Source organism: Pseudophryne corroboree, chromosome 5 (assembly GCF_028390025.1).
Source record: "Pseudophryne corroboree isolate aPseCor3 chromosome 5, aPseCor3.hap2, whole genome shotgun sequence".
NCBI classification, from domain to species: Eukaryota; Metazoa; Chordata; class Amphibia; order Anura; family Myobatrachidae; genus Pseudophryne; species Pseudophryne corroboree.
The window spans coordinates 634243415-634264081 of record NC_086448.1 but is presented as its reverse complement, the minus strand read 5'-3'; the positions used below and the strand labels follow the sequence as shown (position 1 = coordinate 634264081).

Genomic DNA, 20667 nt, shown 5'->3' with positions numbered 1-20667 from the left:
CACCAAATGAGAGAACTCCAGGTCCTCCTCAGCCAGGGTATAAAATTTGTAGAATTTTACAAACGTATTTGCTCCTGACCAAGTAGCTGCTCGGCAAAGTTGTAAAGCCGAGACCCCTCGGGCAGCCGCCCAAGATGAGCCCACCTTCCTTGTGGAGTGGGCTTTTACAGATTTTGGCTGTGGCAGGCCTGTCACAGAATGTGCAAGCTGAATTGTACTACAAATCCAACGAGCCATAGTCTGCTTAGAAGCAGGAGCACCCAGCTTGTTGAGTGCATACAGAATAAACAACGAGTCAGATTTTCTGACTCCAGCCGTCCTGGAAACCTATATTTCCAGGGCTCTGACAACGTCTAGCAACTTGGAGTCCTCCAAGTCCCTAGTAGCCGCAGGCACCACAATAGGTTGATTCAGGTGAAACGCTGAAAACCACCTTAGGGAGAAACTGAGGACAAGTCCTCAATTCCGCCCTGTCCGAATGGAAAATCAGATGAGGATAAAGCCGCCAATTCTGACACGCACCTGGCCCAGGCCAGGGCCAACAGCATGACCACTTTCCATGTGAGATATTTTAACTCCACATATTTAAGTGGTTCAAACCAATGTGACTTTTGGAACCCAAAAACTACATTTAGATCCCAAGGTGCCACTGGAGGCACAAAAGGAGGCTGTATATACAGTACCCCTTTCACAAACGTCTGAACTTCAGGGACTGAAGCTAGTTCTTTTTGGAAGAAAATTGACAGGGCCGAAATTTGAACCTTAATGGACCCCCGTTTCAGGCCCATAGACACTCCTGTTTGCAGGAAATGTAGGAATCGACCTAGTTGAAAATTCCTCCGTCGGGGCCTTACTGGCCTCGCACCACGCAACATATTTTCGCCAAATGCGGTGATAATGTTTTGCGGTTATATCTTTCCTGGCTTTGATCAGGATAGGGATGACTTCATCCGGAATGCCTTTTTCCTTCAGGATCCGGCGTTCAACCGCCCTGCCGTTAAATGCAGCCGCGGTAAGTCTTGGAACAGACAGGGTCCTTGCTGGAGCAGGTCCCTTCTTAGAGGTAGAGGCCACGGATCCTCCGTGAGCATCTCTTGAAGTTCCGGTTACCAAGTCCTTCTTGGCCAATCCGGAGCCACGAATATAGTGCTTACTCCTCTCCATCTTATAATTCTCAGTACCTTGGTTATGAGAGGCAGAGGAGGGAACACATACACTGACTGGTACACCCACTGTGTTACCAGAGCGTCTATAGCTATTGCCTGAGGGTCCCTTGACCTGGCGCAATACTTGTCGAGTTTTATAAACATGTGGAAGACTTCTGGGTGAAGTCCCCACTCTCCCGGGTGGAGGTCGTGTCTGCTGAGGAAGTCTGCTTCCCAGTTGTCCACTCCCGGAATGAATACTGCTGACAGTGCTATCACATGATTTTCCGCCCAGCGAAGAATCCTTGCAGCTTCTGCCATTGCCCTTCTGCTTCTTGTGTCACCCTGTCTGTTTACGTGGGTGACTGCCGTGATGTTGTCCGAATGGATCAACTCCGGGTGACCTTGAAGCAGAGGTCTTGCTGAGCTTAGAGCATTGTAAATGGCCCTTAGCTTCAGGATATTTATGTGAAGTGATGTCTCCAGGCTTGACCATAAGCTCTGGAAATTCCTTCCCTGTGTGACTGCTCCCCAGCCTCGCAGGCTGGCATCCGTGGTCACCAGGACCCAGTCCTGAATGTGCGGCCCTCTAGAAGATGAGCACTCTGCAACCACCACAGGAGAGACACCCTTGTGCTTGGTGACAGGGTTATCCGCTGATGCATCTGAAGATGCGACCCAGACCATTTGTCCAGCAGGTCCCACTGGAAAGTTCTTGCGTGGAATCTGCCGCATGGGATTGCTTCATAGGAAGCCACCATTTTTCCCAGAACCATCTCATTGATGTACTGAGACTTGGCTCGGTTATAGGAGGTTCCCGACTAGCTCGGATAACTCCCTGACTTTCTCCTCCGGGAGAAACACCTTTTTCTGAACTGTGTCCAGGATCATCCCTAAGAACAGAAGACGAGTCGTCGGAATCAGCTGCGATTTTGGAATATTGAGAATCCAATCGTGCTGCCGCAACACTACCTGAGATAGTGCTACACCGACCTCCAACTGTTCCCTGGATCTTACCCTTATCAGGGAATCGTCCAAGTAAGGGATAACTAAAATTCCCTTCCTTCGAAGGAGTATCATCATTTCGGCCATTACCTTGGTAAAGACCCGGGGTGCCGTTGACCATCCATACGGCAGCGTCTGAAACTGATAGTGACAGTTCTGTACCATAAACCTGAGGTACCCTTGGTGAGAAGGGTAAATTGGGACATGAAGGTAAGCATCCTTGATGTCCCGAGACATCATGTAGTCCTCTTCTTCCAGGTTCGCAATCACTGCTCTGAGTGACTCAATCTTGAATTTGAACCTCTGTATGTAAGTGTTCAAAGATTTTAGATTTAGAATCGGTCTCACCGAGCCGTCCGGCTTCGGTACCACAACAGTGTGGAATAATACCCCGTTCCCTGTTGCAGGAGGGGTACCTTGATTATCACCTGCTGGGAATACAGCTTGTGAATGGCTTCCAAAACTGTCTCCCTGTCAGAAGGAGACATCGGTAAAGCCGACTTTTAGGAAACGGCGAGGGGGAGACGTCTCGAATTCCAATTTGTACCCCTGAGATATCACCTGAAGGATCCAGGGGTCTACTTGCGAGTGAGCCCACTGCGCGCTGAAATTCATTGAGACGGGCCCCCACCGTGCCTGATTCTGCTTGTAAAGCCCCAGCGTCATACTGAGGGCTTGGCAGAGGCGGGAGAGGGTTTCTGTTCCTGGGAATTGGCTGATTTCTGCAGCCTTTTTCCTCTCCCTCTGTCACGGGGCAGAAATGAGGAACCTTTTGCCCGCTTGCCCACGAAAAGACTGCGCCTGATAATACGGCGTCTTCTCATGTTGAGAGGCGACCTGGGGTACAAACGTGGATTTCCCAGCTGTTGCCGTGGCCACCAGGTCTGAAAGACCGACCCCAAATAACTCCTCCCCTTAATAAGGCAATACTTCCAAATGCCGTTTGGAATCCGCATCACCTGACCACTGTCGTGTCCATAACCCTCTACTGGTAGAAATGGACAACGCACTTAGACTTGATGCCAGTCGGCAAATATTCCGCTGTGCATCACGCATATATAGAAATGCATCTTTTAAATGCTCTATAGGCAATAATATACTGTCCCTATCTAGGGTATCAATATTTTCAGTCAGGGAATCCGACCACGCCAACCCAGCACTGCACATCCAGGCTGAGGCGATTGCTGGTCGCAGTATAACACCAGTATGTGTGTAAATACCTTTTAGGATGCCCTCCTGCTTTCTATCAGCAGGATCCTTAAGGGCGGCCATCTCAGGAGAGGGTAGAGCCCTTGTTCTTACAAGCGTGTGAGCGCTTTATCCACCCTAGGGGGTGTTTCCCAACGCACCCTAACCTCTGGCGGGAAAGGATATAATGCCAATAACATTTTAGAAATTATCAGTTGTTATCGGGGGAAAACCACGCATCATCACACACCTCATTTAATTTCTCAGATTCAGGAAAACTACAGGTAGTTTTTCCTCACCGAACATAATACCCCTTTTTGGTGGTACTCGTATTATCAGAAATGTGTAAAACATTTTTCATTGCCTCAATCATGTAACGTGTGGCCCTACTGGAAGTCACATTTGTCTCTTCACCGTCGACACTGGAGTCAGTATCCGTGTCGGCGTCTATATCTGCCATCTGAGGTAACGGGCGCTTTAGAGCCCCTGACGGCCTATGAGACGTCTGGACAGGCACAAGCTGAGTAGCCGGCTGTCTCATGTCAACCACTGTCTTTTATACAGAGCTGACACTGTTACGTAATTCCTTCCAACAGTTCATCCACTCAGGTGTCGACCCCCTAGGGGGTGACATCACTATTACAGGCAATCTGCTCCGTCTCCACATCATTTTTCTCCTCATACATGTCGACACAAACGTACCGACATACAGCACACACACAGGGAATGCTCTGATAGAGGACAGGACCCCACTAGCCCTTTGGGGAGACAGAGGGAGAGTTTGCCAGCACACACCAGAGCGCTATATATATACAGGGATAACCTTATATAAGTGTTTTTCCCCTTATAGCTGCTGTATCTTTAATACTGCGCGTAATTAGTGCCCCCCCCCCTCTCTTTTTTAACCCTTTCTGTAGTGTAGTGACTGCAGGGGAGAGCCAGGGAGCTTCCCTCCAACGGAGCTGTGAGGGAAAATGGCGCCAGTGTGCTGAGGAGATAGGCTCCGCCCCCTTATCGGCGGCCTTATCTCCCGTTTTTCTATGTATTCTGGCAGGGGTTAAATTCATCCATATAGCCCAGGAGCTATATGTGATGCATTTTTTGCCATCCAAGGTGTTTTTATTGCGTCTCAGGGCGCCCCCCCCCAGCGCCCTGCACCCTCAGTGACCGGAGTGTGAAGTGTGCTGAGAGCAATGGCGCACAGCTGCAGTGCTGTGCGCTACCTTGTTGAAGACAGGACGTCTTCTGCCGCCGATTTTCCGGACCTCTTCTGTCTTCTGGCTCTGTAAGGGGGCCGGCGGCGCGGCTCTGGGACCCATCCATGGCTGGGCCTGTGATCGTCCCTCTGGAGCTAATGTCCAGTAGCCTAAGAAGCCCAATCCACTCTGCACGCAGGTGAGTTCGCTTCTTCTCCCCTTAGTCCCTCGATGCAGTGAGCCTGTTGCCAGCAGGTCTCACTGAAAATAAAAAACCTAAAACTAAACTTTTCACTAAGCAGCTCAGGAGAGCCACCTAGTGTGCACCCTTCTCGTTCGGGCACAAAAATCTAACAGAGGCTTGGAGGAGGGTCATGGGGGGAGGAGCCAGTGCACACCAGGTAGTTCTAAAGCTTTACTTTTGTGCCCAGTCTCCTGCGGAGCCGCTATTCCCCATGGTCCTTACGGAGTCCCCAGCATCCACTTAGGACGTTAGAGAAATATAATATATTAATTCTGTCAATTTAGGGATTTAAAGCAACTATTTAATACTGTACCAAAATAAATAGTAATGCACATGTAATCACCTATATATCACTGAATCCGAGAATAACTAATAAATCCAATAAAACACAGATATCGAATGACTCAGTACCTGGATTCCTCGTCGGAGTTCAGTTATTCAGTTGTCAATTGAGAGTCGGAGCAGAATTTCCAATTAAAGTATTGAGAACAAAGTTGCTCTATAGAGAATGAATTTATTAACAATTTTTCTTTATAGATACGTTTATACTCTCACATATCATAGTATATTAACATAACCATATATCCATGTAGGATGTAACAAAAAATGTCATCAATTTATTGTACTGGAACTCGTTGTAGAAGAATTCTTTAGTGCTTTAGTTTACTAAATTACTTTAAAGAATGAAATTATTGCAAGTTTCATCACTTTACTCTATCACCAATCTTAACAGACCATATTATACTATGTCATTCACAACATCTATCTAAATTAATCGGATATCTGCACACTGTATATGTTAATGTTCCCCAGTCAGTAAACTGTCCCTGCCGGCTTATCTCATTTGAGTACTCACTCTCTTTCGTTGGTGCACATATTATTTATACGTTGCGGTACCGTACTTTCTGTACTACTGTTGAGGCTGAACGCCTTATAATAAGAATACTATTTCACATTTGTAATCCTTCTATAGGTATGTTGTCTGTGATCCTTAGTGTGTGGGAAGGAGCTCACAAAAGTATAGTATCCTTGCAGAGAAATGTCAGTAACTATTTAATTCCTGGCTAATAATGTAGCCTACTTTTGGTACAAGAATGTCCAACGGAGAGACACTTTGATGGAGGTGTAAATCCTGCGGAACTTACTAGTAACAGCTCAGTTTATAGCTTGGGATTTACTATGCGAGTGACGAACATTAGTAGTTATACACTGACTGACCCTCAAACAGACTAACTGGGTATTGGAATAGAGAATGGCTGATACTTCCCAGCTCTAACATAGGTATAATTCAGTTAATACCACCTATGTATTAGTGGTAACAACGGATTAACAAGAGTCCGGGGCATAAATACTCATAGCTGTAATATAGAGACAGTGCACTGGCCGTAATTCTCTTCGTATAATTGCTGCAGTGATACCTTGGAAGGCTCATTAGAGGAGACTACAATCCTGCCTTCTGCTGTCCCTATCAGGCGGTGACTCCCCTTCTGGGCTGGCTCTATTAAGGAAATTATGCCTAGTACAGTGATCTGACTGGCACTCACCGCCCCCGGCCTCCTCCTCCTTCGATGATGGATAGGGGAGCGTCTTCTCCGCTCCTCCCCGATCTATTTTATGCCGGAGAGGTTCTCCTCCTGTCACTGCCCACAGCCGCACTGACCTTCTCTCCAGCCCGCCTTCTCCGCTCCGCCCAGCGGGGGGGGACACGAAAGCCGGATCTCTCAGCCGCTCACATCTAAGTTCCTCCTGCACCGGGACTCAATCTTTCTCTCTCCCCGGATTCGGCTCCCTGTCCATCAGGTGTGTGTCGCACTTTCTTCCCGTCCTGGCGTTGCGCAGCCTCTCTCTCCTTCGGTCCGTCTCCGTCAGCCCCCAACGGTTCTTTTTCAGTCCCTTATATCTCTTCTCTCCCAGTGGCCCGGATCTGTCCCGCCAACAGTCTATGGCACGAGCTGGCTCGTGTTCCCCGGCTTTGTATTAACCCCTTCTGTTACCATGAATCCTTTTCACGATAATACTACCAAACCTTGTACCCATACTTATGCAGCTCAGTTCAACCTCTCTGTCATGGGGAACACTTAATGCCTTCTCAAAGAGCAATTTATAAATATATTTTAACATGCTTCTATATACTCCTACTTTTAACACACATAAGCATCATAAACTATAACTCATACAAGCACCTTAGCAGGGTGTTACACACATATTCTAATGCTATTGCAATTTACAGGCTGCAGAAAGTCTGTAAAATAAATAACAGGCTGCCTTGTTCTACAGCTTGGTAACAAGTCAATATGTTACGGGCTATGAAAGGAGATGGAATCCATTTGGTGCTGAATGTGTGATCAGTGAGAGCCTGGCACCCATTCAGAAAAGTGCTGACTTGGCTCATTGGCACGTTACGGTTTAATGCTCGCATTTATTCCTGACAGTGAAAGGGCATCTGAGGCTGGATTACAGGTACTAGCTTGAAGATATTTACTTTGTGCCCAGTGTTTTTATCCCTAAATGAAGCTGTTTATTTCTGTGGGAAACACGCCGCTGTGAAAGTGCTTTAATCGGCTTTTAAAGCAACACTCCATTAATATGAGTGGTTAATGATGTCAGACAAGATCCACTAGCAATCTGCTGTCTCTCAGAGCGTATAATACTTGCTGTCCCATATCAATATGTTCATGCACTTAGGGGGTCATTCCGAGTTGATCGCTCACTGCCAATTTTTGCAGCGCCGCGATCAGGTAAAAAAACGGCAAAACTGTGCATGCGTATGCACCGCAATGTGCAGGTGCGTCGTACGGGTACAAAGAGGATCGGTGCTGGGCGATGGATTTAGTGAAGATTCCCTTCGCACAGCCGAACACAAGGTGATTGACAGAAAGAGGGCATTTATGGGTGTCAACTGATCGTTTTCTGGGAGTGTTTGGAAAAATACAGGCGTGTCCAGGCGTTTGCAAGGCGGGTGTCTGACGTCACTTCCGGCACCAAGAAGACTGAAGTGATCGTTTTTGCTGCGCTCGGCTGCACATGCGTTCGCACACTTGCAAAGCGAAAATACACTCCCCCGTATGCAGCGACTATGTGCTTGCACGGCTGCTAAAAGTAGCTAACGAGCGATCAACTCGGAATGACTCCCTTAAGGAGAAGCTGTCAGGGCTGTGTCAAGTAATAAGGCAACCTGAGGCAATTTAGGAAACAATAAAATGAAAGGAAATTATTTAAATAATACTTATTTTCTTGTTGCAGTTTATATACGTGGTATGTACATTGTGGGTAGATCTATTAGTATCAAATATAATCCTGAGTATTTCCATTCCTCTAGTTACTCTTGATAAAGCCTGTTCTTATATTTTTATTAAACATGGATATACCTGCGCAATCATCTTTATAAATATGCATAAAAGAAGAGTTTTCTTGTCATTTATCTAAGGCTGCAAAGGGACAGTTCACACACAAGGGGAGATGTATCAAGTCTTGGAGAGATAAAGTAGAGAAGAGAAAGGTGACCCATTGCCAGGGGGAGCAAGAGCTGACCCTGTCCGCTCATGTTCCCCCTGCTGGTGCCCCTAAGATCCCCCTTCCCCCCAGTGCTCCTGCCAGCCAGCCATCCCCATCCCTCTGCTAGCTCATCAGCCCCTTCTCCCCTTAAGTGCCTTAATCAGCACCCAATTACTGTTTCCTTTTCACCTCCCCCCTACAGCTACCCTGCTTACAACAGCCCCATTTACTACCTTCTTATTACATTTTCCCTGTGAAACTTCTGTTGTGTGGGTGGGGGGTGCGTGTGTGTGTTGGCAGGGGTATGTGTGAGGGGGAAGGGGGGACAGGTCAAGCCTATTAGGTCAGTCCTGGGCCTCACAATTTTGATGGCGGCCCTGGCACTAGTTAGGGGTGTAGTATGGCTGACCGGCGGTCTCCTGACCGCCGGTCAGTTTACCGACGCCGGGATCCCGGCAGCATACCGACGCCGGGATCCCGGCGGGGAGGGGCGAGTGCAGCAAGCCCCTTGCGGGCTCGGTGGCGACCTGCGGTCGCCACGGGTTCTATTCCCACTCTCTGGGTGTCATGGACACCCACGAGTGGAAATAATCCCTGTTGGTCGGCATGCCGACCATCGGGATACTGAGCTGGCGGGATGGTGGAGGAGGTCATGTGACTGTCGGTCAGCAGACCGCCGTCACATGAATACCACCCCTAGTTAGGATACCGGCCACAGCCAGCATGGTGTAACATAAAGTTTGTGCAATCTTTACTCTGGAGAAGCAAATGTGGGCTAATGACCACTTATCTGTGTTATATTTCACAAAGGGGGACATGTACTGAGCAGTGATAAAAGTGGAGAATTGAGCCAGTGGAGAAGTTGTCCATGTATATTTTATAGTATGCAAATTATAAATGTTACGTCAATGCTGATTGGTTGCCATGGGCAACTTCTCCACTGGCTCAATTCTCCACTCTTAACACTGCTCAGTACATGTCCCCCTAATTTCAATAAATTCAAGTTAAAGAAGCAGTTGAGATAATTGTTTAGGACTTGCGCCACAAAGATTCTTTGCTATTGGACTTTTACAAGAGGTTTTTGGATTTCTCTTTGGGCAGCAAACACTAACAATCGACGGAATAGATTCCCAAGTGAGTGGGCACAAATCATTGTTCTCTGAGCATGATAGCGGCAGCCCTGTCATCATCGTTAAAACAAGCACTGAGATCACTGTACTGCACCAACTATTATGCCCCATCTTGCCACCTGCAGCTTGTCACTGGATAGAAGTCCCAAGCTGATTAGTCTATTGGTGGCACTCAGGCTTAGGCTCCACCCCTTAACTGTTTCATTTCCATCTACACTTACAACCAGTGAGGTGGTAATGGGTTATGACCGGGTGTACATGAGGACGTGCTGCACCTATCTGGGCTATGCAGTCCTGGACATTAGAGAAACTACATGTTTTGGAGGTGTATCTATTGCACCTTGTACAGGTCAGGTGCAAGTGCCCACTGATAATGACGACACGTGGCAAGACGGGGGTTTGCATACAATTCTATATTTTTTCCAATGATTCTTCTTTTGAGCAATGTACACCCCATTTTACATACAGCTCTGCTTAAGTTATTTGACCTTTTTGTAGTGATAAAATCTCCAAACTTCTTTTTGGCTAGAAATACACCTTAAAATGTTAAGTTGAGTAATATTACTCCACAGAAAAATGTAGTGTGACCAATGCCAGTACTATAATACAGTCACATGAAGTAAGGAATGAACAGGAAATCATAGTGGTATTTACAATTTAACTTAATTCATAAGTTCACTTCTGTGTGAAATATAAAGATGACTTTATTCCTTCCCCCTGGCGTTAGAAGCTTAGGCTGTCTGGGATGCAGGAAATAACATTTCCAGTGCAGCGTTAGGAATTTTGTTAGTGTAGGTTTATAAATCTTCAGTTTCAAGTTAAAAAAAAGATATTGTTGACCAGGACAAGATAATCTAATGAATTTAAATGTGTGGAAGCTGAGCACTTAGGGGCTGATTCCGAATTGCAAGCTACGGTGTTTTGCGGTGGAGTTTTGCAATTTCTAGCACTGTCCATGCTCTGAGGCCATACGTACACAACTTGAGCGATTAGGGATGAGTCATACTTGTACGCTTTTCATTTGCATCTCCACTTGCAGCTGAATTAGACATTTAAATGTTAAATGTTCTGAGGGCGTGTCGTGGGCACGTAGGTGGAATTATGGGCTTTGCTGAGTTGATATGGCTGGTGTAAATGTGCATTGATAATGATCATGGCTACTTTTACAAGCAGATGGATGATAGCGATGTGACCACATAGATGTGTGTAGTTCTGCATACAGACAAAAATCTGCATTTATTTCCTTACACATAGTGCAGACACATTTGTGCGCAACTCTGAAATATCCCCTTAGTCAGTTACTCTTGGTATAGAGAGTACATCCACAAAATGATAACACATTCTTTAAAGTGCCAGTAATCAGGGGGTTATTCAGACCTGATCACTGTTGTGCAAATTTGCAAGCCGGCCAATTATCGATCGTCTGAGCATGCGCACGGATCATTGTGTGTATCCGCGACACCAAACGGCGAAATAATCCAGCAACTTTTTTGATCGCTAGTCGTACACAAGTTAATTGACAGGGAGGCGGCTTTTGAGGGTGGTAACTGTCCGAGTGTCAGGAAAAACGCAGGCGTGGCCAAGCATTTTCAGGGCGGGTGTGTGACGTGAGCTCCGGCCCTGATCAGCCTGATTCTATCCCACTGTAGGAGTAGGTCCTGGGCTACGCACAGACTTGAAAAATCATTAGATGGTGAGTGAGTTGCGAAGGGATTTGGAGCTGACCGGTGATTACTGAGATTTTTGCAAGCTGTACGTAGACTTGCACGGGACAGGTTTTCACTCTTTCTGGGCGGGAGCTATCTGATCGATGGAGACAATCCCGACAGTGGCTAGGTAAGTACCTATCTTTCCCCAATAACACCCTAACTCTCCCTTCCCACAGCCTAACCCTAATTCTCCCACCTGTTAAAGTCAGCCCCAGGACAGGGCACCCCTCGCTGATCCAAGTTCAAGCACGCACTCAGTCAGTCAGCATCAGGTTCATTCACGGCTGCCGCCAGTGACCAGAAAACAAAGTAACCTTTGTAATAACTAGCCACGTGTGATTAGTAAAAATAACAGAGCAGATTTTATTTCCTGAAAGCAGTATGTTATAAAGAAATACACATTTGCATACAGTGCCGTAATTTCTTTACACAAAGCTTAATCCTATTGGTTAATAACCTCTTTAATTCTATTGGTTAACATACTTTCTAATCCTATTGGTTAATAAACTCCTATTTTATATGTAATATGCTTAGTAACGTCTAAAATTCCTATATGTGCTTTTAAATGGGGTAACTGGTTTTTTTTTGCTAAGCTTGAGACATACATTTGTCTAGTTATGTTTTCACACCTGCTATGCCGCAAACTGACAAATACCCTTTGAAGCTTACATGTCTAGCTGTTGACATTATATTTCTGCTAGGAAATTACCATAAAATATATCTTAGATAAAGGTCATAACTTCACAATTTGGGTTCAAACAAAGTACAACGCCTTGTACTTTTTCCTGTGTCAGCACTAAACTGAAAACAATTTGAAACAGATTATCAGATGTCAATTACATATGGAGTCTATGAACAAGTATGGATTCCATCTTTATCACACCCGAGCCTAATCCTACCCAGTGGTGCCTAAACCTCCCCTCCTCCCCTCCCTGCAGCCTTAACCTAACCACCGCCCAGCCTATTCCTAACCCTACCCAGTGGTGCCTAAAACTAACCCCACCTTCCCTGCAGCCGTAGCCTAACTCCTCCCAGCCTAATCCTAACCCTCTCCAGTAGTGCCTAAACCTAACACCCACCCTCCCTCCCCCTCCACACAGCCTAAACCTAACCCACCCTCCTACCCAGGCAGGCTTAGCCTAACCCTCCCCGGGGGTGCCTAACCCTAACCCCCCTACCCCTACAGGCTAATGCTGACAGTCCCCCCTTACTTATAATCAGGATGCTGGCGCTCGGGATTTCCATGTCTGCATTTTGTCCAGTGTCAGAATCCTAGCGAAGGTGTTATGGCCGCGTGCATCCCGACTGCCGCCATCCTGACCTCATCCCAATCAGGCACCATCCATTACTATCAATGTGATGTTTATTGCAATTTATAGTGAAAGGCGCCTATAATTACACACAGAAGCCATTTTAAAAATACAAAAATATACAAATGTGAAGTATGAAATAAAGACAGCCATTGTATCTTCTACTCAGGTAGTAGGTAAGACTTACACAATATTGCAGTAGGCAGTATTTAATAGGGAAAACATGTACAATTCATAATTAAGGATGCAGTCCAAATTGTTGTTGTATATAATGACATTTTTCCCTTTGCTTTGTTGCTAATTATTGCTATAATTGACTGTAAGTTTGTAAAACATCATACAAGTCAAACAGGGCTACAGACCTGCAGCTATGGGTCTATGGGAATATTTGAGACCTGATCGCTCGCTAGCGTTTTTTGCAGCGCTGCGATCAGGTCAGAACTGCGCATGTGTATGCACCGCAATGCGCAGGCGCGTCGCACAGATACAAAGCGGATCGCCGCTCAACGATGGGTTTGTGTGAAGAATCCATTCGCATGGGCGATCACAAGGAGATTGACAGGAAGAAGTCGTTTCTGGGTGGTAACTGACCGTTTTCTGGCAGTTGTTGGTAAAAAATAAGGGGTGTCCATGCGTTTGCATGGAGGGTTCCTGATGTCAATTCCGGTCCCAGACAGGCTGAAGTGATCGCAGCGGCTGAGTAAGTCCTGGGCTACTCAGAGACTGCACAAGATCTGTTTGCTTTGTACAGCTCTGCTACACATGCGTTCGCACACTTGCAAAGCGAAAATACACTCCCCTATGGGCGGCGACTATCTGTTCGCAGCAGTACAAAAAACTCCTAGCGAGCGATCAAATCTGAATTAGGCCCTTTATGCAGCAACAAGACGTATTTAAAAACTAGAGAACAAATAAACATTACTTACTTTGTATATATGTCATTTAGGAAAAGATTTTTGTATTGCTTGGAAAATAAACTCTAGAAAATGTTACTTTTTTTAAACAAACATTAACATGTCAAAATATTCTAAAATTCTACTACTGGACAAAACGAATCCTCAATAAAGACTACAAATGAATAAAAAATGTGATCTGAAAACTAAAGATATTAGATATTCCTGGGTCCTTTGCTGGTATGTTCAGTAGCCATAAGATCTCGAGTGCAGATCAGCGCCCCAATGGACCATTCCTCTGGGCTGATTAGGGCTGCTAACTGCTGCAAAACGGCTTGGTTAACACAAAAGCACACAGATCACCCACCCAGGCATGACGCATAGTCAGGGCCTCAGAGGACTATAAAACCTCGCTCTCAAGGCACAACAAACTGGACTAAAGATGCATTTAATAACCTGTCATACCTACCTGTGCAGAAGAAAGTTATATGTTCCCTGGAGGTCGAGTTCATGGACTTCAGTACTTATTTATTTACAGTATATGGGCTGAGACCAATGTCCTTGGGCTGATTGATGGGGCACTGTTTGTTGGAAAGTATGTTTGAGATATACAATAAATACTTTGCTCTTTTATTTAACCACTAGTGTGCCAGTTGTGCACTGTCTATTTTTCACGTCATATAAAAATTTAATTATTTATTTTGAAAAACAAACATTGGGCATTAGGGTTGTCCATTTGTGTACAATAATGTCAAACATGTCGGAAATCTCAAAGTTGGACTGGGAAACCCATCCCAAAGTGCTAGACAATGTTCATGATCTCAGAATATCCCACAATCCTATCACAGTCTTGGTTCACTTTTACATCCAGCACTTTAGTTGGTTGCGCTCCATGTATGGTGACACTGTTGACAGCAAGAAGTTGTTGTGCTCTCCAAGGAAGATCACCTCATTCATAGCCTCTACTCCCAGCATGCACATACCTGTAATAGGGGTATCCTATTAGCCGTGATATGCAAATGCAATAATTTGGTATCCTATTAACGGCGATAAGTTATCACCTATAAGTCTCCATAGGGTTTATCACGGGTTTCTCTTCACCATCTCTGAGCTGGTGATAAGTAGTGCAAAATCCCTATTTTAAGCTAAAAATGTTGTGATTTGGTTCTGAACCCGTGGGACAACCCCCTGATTGACTAATAAGGCACTTAGAAGTTTTTAATATTTTTTAATAAGCCAATAATGTAATTTTGAGGGTATAAAAGTGCAAAGAGATGGAAATTGGGGTACAAGGTATGGGCCAGGTATATTAGGGAGCTTTATGAGTGGGACAAGTGTTTTTAGGCTTGCATGTGGGAGTAATCGGTCTGTTTCCACTTTAAAAAAAAGTACCCTAAAATGACCCAAATATATACTTATACCCATTTTTATGTACCCCAAATTTAATGAGAGCACTTATTCTGCTGAAAAAAATGCTATAATTTTTTCACATTTAAAAAACAAAAACAAAAGCATATAACAGTCATTTGACCCAATTTAATTACACCAAATAATGTTAACTTATTATGGGCACTAATAGACTTCTATAATGTTTTCTTATGTTAGTTTGGCTTTTTGGGGGGTACAGGCAGATTTCCCCACTTCCTCCTATACTTATCTCAGCGTTTGCTGGCTATAATTATTGCACCAATCCTGATTTTTTTCGAGAGATAGCTGCGATAACATTAACCGCAAACGCAGCAGTATAAAGTGACATTAATATAAAAAGAAATTGATGTTTATTATAACTTTACTAGCAGTGGTGTCACAGCATAACTTATGTATATAAAATAAGTTGCTATGTATCAGTAGTTCTCAAACTCAGTTCTCAAGAATCCCCAAAAGTTCATATTTTCAAGATCACCCAGAGGTGCACAGGTGTATTTTTTACTTACTGACACTTTTAATAGATCTACAGGTGGAGCTAATTATTTCACTTGTGATTCTCTGAGTAGACCTGGAAAATACGAGCTGTTGGGGGTCCTTGAGGACTGAGTTTGGGAACCACTGCTATATATAAATATATAAGAAAACATCAATTCTTGATACTAGGGACCTGGACCACTGGTTTCATAGCCTAATAGCACTGATTGCCTGCACGTTGCGTATGAATTAAATTGCAGATACACATTCACAGTATGACCTCATCTACAATATGTGCAAGGAGTCAGCGGTGGTGGAAGTTACTGATATGTTAATCCTATTGTTTGTGTATACAGTAAACAGACAAGCGTCCAGCTCTTACTTCATAACGGGTCTGATTCATGTTTGTAAGTAAAGCAAAAATGCAAGTAACTGTGTCTGGAACAAACCATGTTGCCATGCAAAGGGTGCAAGCCATTTATATTTTTTCAGTGCAGGGTAAATACTGTCTGCTTTTGCATGTACAGTAGCCCACAAATGTTAGACAGCTTTATTTTTGCACTGCAATTTAGATTTCCAGTTGTACACACCCCACCCAAATCTAAATCTCTCTGCACATGTTACAACTGCCCCACCTACAGTGCAACATGGTTTTGTCTAGTTGATTGCTTTTTTGCTTTGCTTGCAGATCAGAATAAGGCCCAACGTGTAATTTCTATTATGAGTAAAGGGATAACCTGTGCTGTCAGAGTATTGCACCTCTGTTTATTTCTCCATAGGACGGAGGCACGGCGCTGCTATCAGCCTGTCAGCATGGACATTATCGTGTGGTGGAAACTCTTCTGAAAAATGGAGCAAATATCCATGAGCAGCTTTGTGTATGTACAGTGTACAGTATAATGTTACACTCACTACCAGCCACACAAAACACATTATCACAACTAAAGCAAGATTATTATTATTATTATTATTATTATTATTATTATTACTATCATCATCATCATCATTGGAAACTAATTCCATATCCATATATTATAATGACACATGTTTAGGTATAAATATGAAATGGACTTATTGCAAGTAGCTTTGTGCAGACAACCAACCAATATTATCATGTATAACAGAAGAACTGCAGAAGAAGTACTGCACAAATATTCGCAGGGATGGCTATCAATCATTCCTTAGCTCCCTGTTTCCATAACAACTGTCATCACTATTTACCCACACGTATGTGCCAGGAGGTAGAGAGAACTGAATATAAAGAGAAGGCCTAGTTAGAAGTGTCTAATAGGGGAGCTAGCATTGGGAAGTGTATGGAGAAGGTCAGGGTACATGGCGTAAAAGAAAGTGGGGACCTACCAGTATTTGGGAAAACAAGAGAAATAATTGATAGGGATTTTGGGGGTAATTCAGAGTTGATTGCAGCAGCAAATATGTTAGCAGTTGGGCAAAACCATGTGCTCTGCGGGGGGGGGGGGGGGGTGGCAGATATAACATTTGCAGAGAGAGATTTGGGTGGGTTATTTTGTTTCTGTGCAGGGGAAATACTGGCTGCTTTATATTTACACTGCAAGTTAGATTTCAGTTTGAACACACCCCACCCAAATCTATCTCTCTCTGCACATGTTATGTCTGCTCCCCCCCCCCTGCAGTGCACATGGTTTTGCCCAACTGCTAACAAATTTGCTGCTGCGATCAACTCTGAATTAGGCCCAATGTCAGCAAATATTTATAGATCGCCATATAAATGATTGCAGCACTCTACAGAAGTTATTTCTTCATTCACACATCAGTCAGTGTCGGAGCTTGCACTTTTATTTCCATCACTGGTTTTAAATTGAAACAAGTAATTGCAAAGAATGGAGATGCCAAAAAAAAAAAAAAAAAGGAGGCATGGGAGTCATAACGAAGTAGGAATTCAGGGAAAGCCAATCATACACTTACTAAAACATCACCTGGATCAGCTGGAAGCAGGCTTTCCAACACAGGATTTGTCAGGATACCGGCGTTCAGGATCCAGACGGTCAGAATATGCCGGGATCCCGACCGCCAGAATGCCGGCAGCGCCGCCACAGCTATTCCTACTCCTGGGTGTCCCCGGCACCCATGGAGTGGGAATAGAACCTGTGACGAGTGCAGCGAGCCCGCAGCGTGGTGAGCCTACAAGGGGCTTAGTTGCGCCCGCCCCCCAGCCAGCATTCTAGCGGTCAGGATCACGGTGTCTGTATTCTGACCTCCAATACACCGGCTCATTACCTGCTGGGTGTATCACCAAAATTAAATTTTTTAGCTATACTGTGTTGTCCATTTATGTAGATTTCTTTCTTTATGTCTTAGGGATATCAGGATTATATTAGAAGTCTAACTTTGTTAGCATTGTGTGATATTGCATGCATCCACAATTTATCATTGCACAATGTATGTATAAATACAATGTATGATTTCAGTTCCTCCCCGCAAACAAACCTGCTGCCTGGGGGAGAGTTGTGTGACCTTATTTAACCAGAACACTTGTTGCTTTGAAAATAAACGCAATATTAACATGCGTCCATAAAGGAAAGAACTTAGGTGAGGTGGTTATAGCTTGCCAACATAACTACAAATCCACTTACACTTGCAGATATCTTTATATTTAACTTGTAAACTCATACATTACATGCAGGAAATCTTGTACCAACATGAAAATATCATTTACTGCTGGGTACAGCTGAGCTAGAAAATACCTAATCTCTGTGGATGTCTGCCTAACCTTTATAGGCTTATTCCATTGTTACATTCTAATACAGTTAATATTTTCCCCAGAAACATTCTCGATTGTACAATGACCCCATGAGTATATCTAAGCAGTTGTTGCTTCAAAATGTCATGCCAGTACTAGGAAGGGCAGCCTGCAGTGCTAGCAGTAGCGGATTTTGCCACGGGCAAGCAGGACTTTTGCCCGGGGCGCCGCCTGCCGGGGGGCGCCGGCGCCATCCAGAGGGCGCCGCACCATGGCAAGATCCGCTGCTGCTGTGCCCCCCGCTGCCCGCTCTGTCCTGCTGCCGCTGCCCGCTGTCCCACTGCCACTGCCCGCTGTGAAGGGAAACTAGACGCTACGCGTCTAGTTTCCCTTCGTGGAGAGGACCTTTACTGTAATGATGTGCGGTGCGCGTTGACGTCATCGCGCACCGCACATCATTTCAGCGGCGCTACTACTGTACAGGGGGCGTAACTGACCACGCCCCCTGTATGAAGCCACGCCCCTATTACCGCCCGGGGCTCAAAAAGCCACTGAACCAGCCCTGAGTGCCAGCACACATCTTGGTGTGCCATAATGGTGGCAGAGCAGTACAGTCATCACTTGTATGTGTAACAGTAGTACACAGTAGTTTCGCCCTTTCCCCGGTGAAATTGTCACCGAGGGGCCGATGTATTAACCTGGAAAAGGCATAAGGAAGTGATAACCAGTGATATGTGCAAGGTGATAAACACACCAGCCAATCCGCTACAAAAAATGTAAATTAACAGTTAGGAGCTGATTGGCTGGTGGGTTTATCACCTTGTGCTTATCACTGGTTTATCACTTCCTTATGCCTTCTCCAGATTAATACATCTGCCTCGTTTTTTGTAGGCAGGTTTGTATTAGTAATTGATTGAGCTTGGGCGTGGCTTTAGTGGGTTCAGGGCCGAGGAGCCATTGCTATGGAGCCCAGAGGATTAGAGTCAAATTAAGCTAAGCAAGCTGAAAGTTGCTGATCATGGATAGCATTGAAAACCTTTGCCCCTACATTTCTCTATTGCTGTGCTCCCCCTAGAGGGCTGACACAGTGATGCCACACGTTCCCAACTGTACTGTTTAAAAAAAAAAAAATCCTGACCAGTTGTATATTTGCTTAATGGCCTGAATGGGGTGACAATCCATTTCAGTGAGTGGTGTGTGTGTGAATGGTATAATGGTAAGGGGGTCACTGTAATGTGTCATAATCTAAACTGAACACTGTAATATGACATAATGTGAATTGACGGCACTTCAAAATGTTGACTATGGGGGGCCAAAAAATTCTGAACACACAGAATTAGGTTTGGATTGGGAGGTTGGGGACAATGCTGTGTCATCTTAACCAAGGGTGTACACTTTTTTTATTCAAAGATTCTCTCCACTGAAGCGGCTGCAATAAAACTTTACTTACTTTATTACATACAATTAACTAGTGATAAAAAGAATTCCCTGCAGATATGCCAGTCCTTGCTGCGTTGTTTCAAGGTTCCTATGTGGATAGAAGTGTGTGCATTTCCGCAAGGCAGCGATGTGATACCATTAGGGTGTGGCTCTCCATGTAACAGCACTTTTCTTAATGATTTCTGATTTTATATATACTTTAAATCAGAGTAACTTGTATGTCTAACCCCTGCAATCAAAACAAATTCAGCACTTGAATTAATAATGGAAAATCAATTTACACGCATTATTAACACATCAATCTGTCCACTAACCCCCCCTCTCTGCTCATAGCTAATTCATCGCTTAAAGGGGGTAATTCCAAGTTGATCGCAGCAGGAAATTTTTTAGCAGTTGGGCAAAACCATGTGCAGTGCAGGGGAGGCAGATATAACATGTGCAGAGAGAGATAGATTTGGGTGTGGTGAGTTAAATCTGCAATCTAAATTGCAGTGTAAAAGTAAAGCAGCCAGTATTTACCCTGCACAGAAACAAAATCTAACTCTCCCAAATCTAACTCTCTGCAAATGTTATATCTGCCACACCTGCAGCGCACATGGTTTTGCCCAACTGCTAAAAAAATGTCCTGCTGCGATCAACTTGGAATAAGTACGTATGTCAGGTGAACTTATGAAAGCATCAATGTTTTACAATCATCGATGTTTTAAGATTGATGTCTTATGGCTTCTTTTTTTTTTTTTTGCCATCGATGATGACAGGTTGTTATTTTTCCAACCAATGTTTGCTCATAGTCCCGTAATAGCCATAACTTCCCGGCTTTGGCTGTATTGTAAATGCTTCCAACCTCAATGGGTTTTTGACATCAATAGCAAGAGGCTGATATAGTTTCATTAAATACAGAAATTCTTGAGGACTCTAGAATTTCAGTTAGTTCTCCCTGACTCCCATGGTAAAAGTCTGTCCACTTCATTGGTCAGTAGTGCAGGTGTAACATGACTAAAATGCATGAGCATTCCGGGAGAGACAAAATGCTCTGTACCTGGACTTCCCTCTTTATTTAGGATTGCCGTCACCTGTGTTGAACTAGTGGGTTCACTACGGCTGGCCGGCGGTCGGGCTCCCGGCGACCAGCATACCGGCGCCGGGAGCCTGACCGCCAGCTTACCGACAGTGTGGCGAGCGCAAATGAGCCCCTTGCGGGCTCGCTGCGCTCGCCACGCTACGGGCACGGTGGCGCGCTACGCGCGCCACACTATTTTATTCTCCCTCTATGGGGGTTGTAGACCCCCAC

General features: G+C 44.8%; 1 protein-coding gene across 3 annotated transcripts in view; it reads left to right on the top strand.

Annotated features, from left to right (window-relative positions):
• ANKRD29 (ankyrin repeat domain 29) overlaps nt 1–20667 on the top strand; it is a 137428-nt gene that overhangs the window by 45113 nt on the left and 71648 nt on the right. For all 3 annotated transcript variants that reach the window (XM_063923599.1, XM_063923598.1, XM_063923600.1), the window contains one exon: nt 15997–16095. In XM_063923599.1, coding sequence (XP_063779669.1) covers nt 15997–16095 — 99 coding nt within the window. The remainder of the gene's footprint in view (nt 1–15996; nt 16096–20667) is intronic.